The 7,422-nt window shown below is 42.0% G+C and overlaps 1 protein-coding gene across 2 annotated transcripts; it reads left to right on the top strand.

Moving 5' to 3' along the window:
• Positions 1-1,752: 1,752 nt before the first annotated feature.
• LOC133755958 (L-lactate dehydrogenase A chain-like) lies at positions 1,753-3,430 on the top strand. Of its 2 annotated transcripts, XM_062186242.1 has the most exons (2): positions 1,758-2,538; positions 2,808-3,430. In XM_062186242.1, exons 1-2 carry the CDS (start codon positions 1,852-1,854, stop codon positions 2,931-2,933), a joined length of 813 nt encoding a protein of 270 aa, XP_062042226.1. In that variant the 5' UTR covers positions 1,758-1,851; the 3' UTR covers positions 2,934-3,430. The 2 variants fall into 2 exon arrangements, with proteins under 2 accessions (XP_062042225.1, XP_062042226.1); XM_062186241.1 differs by having other exon boundaries at positions 1,753-3,430.
• Positions 3,431-7,422: the final 3,992 nt, after the last annotated feature.

The following is a 7,422-nucleotide window of genomic DNA, read 5'->3' as shown; positions in this document are numbered from 1 at the left end:
TAGAATCCGTCGCTTAGTTCTCATAGCTACCCTCTCAGTTGTGTAGATGAGGAAACAGAGTCCAGGCTCACTTAGAAAGTGACAAAAGTGGGATTCAAACCCAGGACCCTCTCACTCTAAAACCCATATTCTTGCTGCTTTAAAACCAAAACCCGGCCGGCGCCGTGGCTTAACAGGCTAATCCTCCAGCTTGCGGCGCCGGCACACCGGGTTCTAGTCCCAGTCGGGGCGCCGGATTCTGTCCCGGTTGCCCCTCTTCCAGGCCAGCTCTCTGCTGTGGCCCGGGAAGGCAGTGGAGGATGGCCCAAGTCCTTGGGCCCTGCACCCGCATGGGAGACCAGGAGAAGCGCCTGGCTCCTGGCTTTGGATCAGCACGAAGCGCTGACCGCAGCAGCCATTGGAGGGTGAACCAACGGCAAAGGAAGACCTTTCTGTCTGTCTCTCTCTCTCACTATCCACTCTGCCTGTCAAAAAAACAAAAACAAAAACAAACAACAACAACAACAAAAAAAAACCGCTGAAAGACTGATGAGGGAATGATTATCAATAAACTTTCTGATATCCATCATATTTTGCTGTGGTTATTGTTTTCCTATCAACCTGTTAAATTGTTCCTAAGAAGAGGGGCCGGCACCATGGCTCACTTGGCTAATCCCCCGCTTGCGGTGCCAGCATCCCGTATGGGCACTGAGTTTTAGTCTTGGTTGCTCCTCTTCCAGTCCAGCTCTCTTCTGTGGCCTGGGAAGGCAGTGGAGGATGGCCCAAGTGCGTGGGCCCTGCACCTGCATGGGAGACCAGGAGGAAGCACCTGGCTCCTGGCTTTGGATCGGTGCAGTGCCAGCTGTAGCGGCCATTTTTGGGGGGTGAACCAACGGTAAAAGGAAGACCTTTCTCTCTGTCTCTCTCTCTCTCACTGTCTATCTCTATCTGTCAAAAAAAATATTCCTAAGAAGAAAAGTCATTTCCTGGCCACTTAAATGGTGGCCATGGCTGTATAGCTGTTTGAAGCGTTGGGAGCTCCAGATTTTGCTTCCCCAAACTTAACTCACACAATGCATGCACTGACAAGAATGTCCAGAGAGATGAACAAGCTCTCCAGAGCATAAGGACATGTCCTTGGCTTCTAGGGAAATTTAAACAATTTAAATTTATTTGGAAGGCAGAGAGAGAGAGAGAGAGAGAGAGAGAGAGAGAGAAAATCTCTTCCCAAATGCCCACAATAGCCAGGGTTGCATCAGACTGAAGCCAGGATTCAGAGACTATCTAGACCTAGAAAACCTAAACAGAGCAATATCCATAAATAAATAAATAAATACCCTTCCAACAAAGAAAAGCCCAGGAATGGATGGTTTCACTGCTGAATTCTACCAAACTTTTGAAGAAGTTATCTCAATTCTTCTTGAACCATTCAAAATTAATTGCAATGGGGGGAACCCTCCCAAACTCCTGTGAGGCCAGCATCACCTTAATTCCAAACCAGAAAAAGAAACAACAAGGAAAGAGAACTATAGACCAACATTCCTGATGAACCTAGATGCAAAAATCCTCAACAAAATACTAGCTAATTGAATCCAAAAACATAAAAAAGATGATCTACCCAGACCAAGCGGGATTTATTCCTGGTATACAGGGATGGTTCAACACATGCAAATCAATAAATGTGATATATCCCATTAACAAAATTGAAGAATAAAAACCATGAGATTATCTCAATAGATGCAGAGAAAGTATTTGATAAAATATAGCATCCAGAGTGCTGGAGCCGCTGCCGCCGAGCCTGGGTCCCATTACCGAGCGCCCCCCACGCCTGTCCGACTTGCACTCCCGATTCCTTTTGGTTCCAGGTCCAAAATGGCAGCTCTCAAGGATCAGCTGATTCACAACCTTCTGAAGGAAGAACATGTCCCCCAAAATAAGATCACAGTTGTGGGGGTTGGTGCTGTGGGCATGGCCTGTGCCATCAGTATCTTAATGAAGGACTTGGCTGATGAACTTGCTCTTGTTGACGTCATGGAAGATAAACTGAAGGGAGAGATGATGGATCTCCAACATGGCAGCCTTTTCCTTAGAATCCCCAAAATTGTCTCTGGCAAGGACTACAGTGTGACGGCCAACTCCAAGCTGGTGATCATCACAGCTGGGGCACGGCAGCAAGAGGGAGAAAGCCGTCTGAACTTGGTCCAGCGTAATGTGAACATCTTCAAATTCATCATTCCTAATGTTGTCAAGTACAGCCCCAACTGCAAGTTGCTTGTTGTTTCCAATCCAGTGGATATCCTGACCTATGTGGCCTGGAAGATAAGTGGCTTTCCCAAAAACCGTGTGATTGGAAGTGGTTGCAATCTGGATTCAGCTCGCTTCCGTTACCTGATGGGGGAAAGGCTGGGAGTTCACCCGCTGAGCTGTCACGGCTGGATCCTTGGCGAGCATGGAGATTCAAGTGTGCCTGTGTGGAGCGGCATGAATGTTGCTGGTGTCTCCCTGAAGACTCTGCACCCAGAGTTGGGCACCGATGCAGACAAGGAACAGTGGAAACAGGTTCACAAACAAGTGGTAGACAGTACTTACGAGGTGATCAAGCTGAAGGGCTACACGTCCTGGGCCATTGGACTGTCTGTGGCAGATCTGGCAGAAAGCATAATGAAGAATCTCAGGAGGGTGCATCCGATTTCCACCATGATTAAGGGGCTCTATGGAATAAAGGAGGATGTCTTCCTTAGTGTTCCTTGCGTCCTGGGACAAAATGGGATCTCCGATGTTGTGAAGGTGACCCTGAGCTCTGAAGAAGAGGCCCACTTGAAGAAGAGCGCGGACACGCTTTGGGGAATCCAAAAAGAGCTGCAGTTTTAAAGTCTTCGGATAATGTCCTACCACTTCACTGTCTAGGCTACAACAGGGTTTTAGTTGGAGGTTGTGCATGTGGTCCTTTTTAATCTGATCCATGATTAAAGCAGTGAGATCATGATGGCCTAGAGAGGGAAAAAACCATCAGTTTCCTAAAGTTAGAATGGTTTACAAAATCCGACAGCTACATCCAGGTACTGGGTGACACTGACTGTGTCATCCTGAGCTGGTCAGCCCAAGATATAGTTCGCCACCTCTGAGGTGCCACTGCCTGTGTTGCACGAGCTCCAGTTGCCCTTCCGACTAGACATGCGTTTACTGTGTGCTACGTAACTTCTGGTCCCTTCACCAAACATGCTTAGTCCAACTTTTTTTCCCAGTCAGTCACAACCTGGGATCCAATATTGTATAAACTCAGTATTGCATGTCTTGTGCATAACTGTTCTAAAGGATCTTATTTTGTGTTTTGTATGGATGAATAGTGTACACTGCACATAATGTAAAAAGAAAGATCTACATATAGCAATGCAACCAGCTATCCATGTGTCATACCAACTAAATCACCAAATAAACCTTGAACAGTGAAAAAAAATATAGCATCCATTCATAATAAAAAAAAATCCTTAAACAAATTGGGTATAGAAGGAACATAACTCAGTACAATCAAGGCAAAATATGATAATTTCACAGCCATCATTATATTAAATAAGGAATATCAAGAAGCATTTCCACTAAGATTTGGAACCAGACAATAATTATTCTTACCATTACTGTTCAATATAGTTTTGGAAGTTTTACCCAGAGTCATTAGACAAGAAAAAGAAATCAAAGGGATACAAATAGGAAAGGAAGAAATCAAATTATTCTTGTTTGCAGATGATATTATTCTATATATAGGGAACCAAAAGACTCCACTAAGGGATTATTGAAACTTGTAAGAGAGTTTGGCAGGGGCAGCACCATGGTGCAGTAGGTTAATGCTCCGCCTGCAGCGCCGGCATCCCATATGGGCACCGGTTCTGGTCCTAGCTGCTCCTCTTCCAATCCAGCTCTCTGCAATGGCCTGGGAAAGCAGTAGAAGATGGCCCAAGTGCTTGGACCCCTGTACCCACGTGAGACTGGAAAGAAGCACCTGGCTCCTGGGTTCAGATTGGTGCAGCTCCAGCCATTGCGGCCATTTGGAGAGTGAACCAATGGAAGGAAGACCTTTCTCTCTGTCTCTCCCTCTCACTGTCTGTAACTCTACCTCTCAAATAAATAAGTAAAATCTTTAAAAAAAGAGTTTGGCAAAATTATAGGATATAAAAATCAACACACAAAATTCAATTGCAATTGTATACACAAACAATGCCATGACTATGAAAAAACCTGTAAGATCAGTCCCATTCACAATAGCTACACACAAAAAAAATTAAATATCTTGGGATAAATTTAACCAAGGATGTGAAAGGTCTATACAATGAAAATTAGAAAACATTAAAGAGAGAAATAGAAGAAAACTAAAAAAACGAAAAAAAAGGAAAAATCTTCCATATTTGTGGATTGGAAGAATTAATATCATTAAGATATATCAAGTATTAAAGCAGTTTATAGCTGATACAAATACCAAGGGCATTCTTCTCAGGTCTAGAAGAGACCCTAAAATTCATATGAAAACACAAGAGATCCTGAATAGCTAAAGCAATCTTAAACAATAAAAAAAGGTAGAGGCATCACAATACCAGTCAAGGCATATTACAAGGCAGTTATAATCAAAACAGCCCAGTACTGGCAAAGGAAAGACATGTGGACTAATGGACAGATTAGAGACCTCAGAAATTAATCCATTCATCTACAACCAAGCCATCTTTGAGAAATGAGCAAAACTCACTCACTCCCTGGAAAAAAGGACTATCTCTTCAAAAAAAGGTGTTGGGAATATTAGATACCCACATGCAGAAGTTGGACATCTGTGTTGATTCCTTATCTTAGCTATTATGAATTGAGCTTCTGTAAACATGTGGTACAGATAATAAAAATGGCAGGTACAGATACAAAAATCAACTCATAATGGATAAAGGATCTAAACCTAAGACCTGAAACCATCAAATTACTAGAGGAAAAGATAGGGAGAAACACTGCAAGACATTGATATAGGCAAGGACTTCTTGGATAATGCTTCAGAAGCACAAATAAAGGCAAAAATAAACAAATGGGATTACATCGATCTAAGACACTTCTACACAGCAAAGAAAACACTCAATGAAAGAGTCAACTGACAGAATGAGAGAAAATATTTGCTAGCTATACATCTGATAAAGGGTTAATGTACATAACACATAAGGAGCTTAATAAACTCATCAACAAAACAACCAATCCACAAGAAATGGCTAAGGATATGAACAGGCATTTTTCAAAGGATGAAATACAAATGACCAACAGACATATGAAAAGATACTCAGAATCACTAGCCACTAGGGAAATGCTAATAAAAGCCACAATGAGGTTCACCTCAGCCCAGTTCGAATGGCTATTATCCAAAAATCAATCTATAACAAATGCTGGCGAGATGTGGAGAAAAAGGTAGCCTAATCCACTGCTGATAGGAATGCAACCTAGTACAACCATTATGGAAGACAGTACGGAGAGTCCTCAGAAATCTGAATATAGATCTGCCATCCCATTCCTGGGAACTTACCAAAGGATACGAAATCAGCATATGAAAGAGTTATCTGTACCCCAATGTTTATAGAAACTTAATTCATAATAGCTAAGATGTGGAATCAACCCAGATGTCCAACAATTGATGACTGGATAAAGAGTGTGTGGTACATATACATGATGAAATGCAACTCAGCCATAAAAAAAGAATAAAATTCTGTCTTTTACAAAAAAGTGGATGCAATTAGAGGCTATTATTCTTAGTAAAATATGCAGTCTCAAAAAAACAAATATATGTTTTTCCTGATTTGTGATAACTAATATATACAGTACAAAAATATTATGTATATGAGAAAATTATTCTGGGATTCGATTTTGCTTATAGCCTTTGTTCCTTGAAGAACAGTGGTTTTTCTATTTACAACTTGTTAAATTTCTTGTTTAGTGTAAGGCTAACCTTGTGATTATAAAGTAAATTGAAAGTACGTCATAGCAAAAATTAAAAGAAAAATAAGAAAGAGGGGCCAGCGCCATGGCGCAGTAGGTTAATCCTCTGCCTGTAGCGCCAGCATCCCATATGGGCACTGGTTCTGGTCCTGGCTGCTCCTCTTCCAATCCAGCTCTCTGCAATGGCCTGGGAAAGCAGTAGAAGATGGCCCAAGTGCTTGGGCCCCTGTACCTGCATGGGAGATGAGGAAGAAGCTCCTGGCTCCTGGCTTCAGATTGGCACAGCTCTGGCCATTGCAGCCACTTGGGGAGTGAACCAATGGAAGGAAGACCTTTCTCTCTGTCTCTCCCTCTCACTGTCTGTAACTCTACCTCTCAAATAAATAAATAAAATCTTAAAAAAAAAAAAAACAAAACAAGGCCGGCTCTGAAATTCCTGTGGGAGACCCAGATGAAACTCCTGGTTCCTGGCTTCAACCTGGCCCACCCTGGCCATTATGGCCACCTTAGGAGTGAACCAGCAGATGGAGGATCTCTCGCTCTCTGTCTCTCCCTCTCTGTAACTCTGACTTTCAAATAAATAAATAGCTCTTTTTAAAAAATTAAAATCTTGCTTTGTACATGCTAAATATCTTGGCAAGTATGCCATTAAACATTGTAACGAACTTAGGATGGCAAAAATCAGGAGTTAACAAAAACTGAACATTGTTGCCTAAATAAAATTCATACAAAAAATAAAGTAACTACCACTGGTTGCATAAAGCTTTCCTGTTTGAAATTTAACAATATAAAATATGTATTTTAGAAGCTTTAGCTATAAAGTTCAGAAAGAACCTGTATCTATTTAAAATGCTTCCTCTTCAAAGCCAAAGTGTACACATTTTAATGTTAAAAAATATTAAGTTATTATTCAGGTGGAAGTAAACCCTAGAGATCAGGGGCCTTTCTCATGCTGCAAAGGGCCTGTTTCTCTGGTCCACTCAAAGCAGCACTCAGGAGAATTTAAGTATGAATTCAGCAAAGGGCAGCACCACTGTCCCGAGTTCTGACCTCCCAGGACGCATGGCTACTGTGTCCCCAAGGAGGACCAAATGTGCACTATTCTGCTAACTAAAGAGATAGCAAATCCTCCCTCCCACCAAGCTTCTTCCTCGTGTCAATAAGATATAATGGGACAAAATTAAAATACAATTATCTACAGATTAAGGAGTTAATGGGAAGGAAACAGTTGTTCTTTCCACTCCAGTGGAAAAGCACAAAGGGCAGGTGTCATGAGAAACCCTTGGGAAACTTCCACTTTCATTCTCAGCACCACTGTAGGGGAGACCTCTCTAAAAAACAAAAAGAAACAAACCAAGGGGAGAAAAAGCCCTTTTATTGGTCGTTGGAAAGCATGCCGGATGAGGAGAAATAAAAATAAGAAACAAAGATGCCATTTATATGGCATTTATTTATATTCCTGCTGCCACTGTGAGCAAGACGTGAAATTAC

Source organism: Lepus europaeus, chromosome 3 (assembly GCF_033115175.1).
Source record: "Lepus europaeus isolate LE1 chromosome 3, mLepTim1.pri, whole genome shotgun sequence".
Classification (NCBI taxonomy): Eukaryota; Metazoa; Chordata; class Mammalia; order Lagomorpha; family Leporidae; genus Lepus; species Lepus europaeus.
Note: the sequence above shows the minus strand (reverse complement) of the source record. Positions and strands in the feature narration are given on the sequence as shown.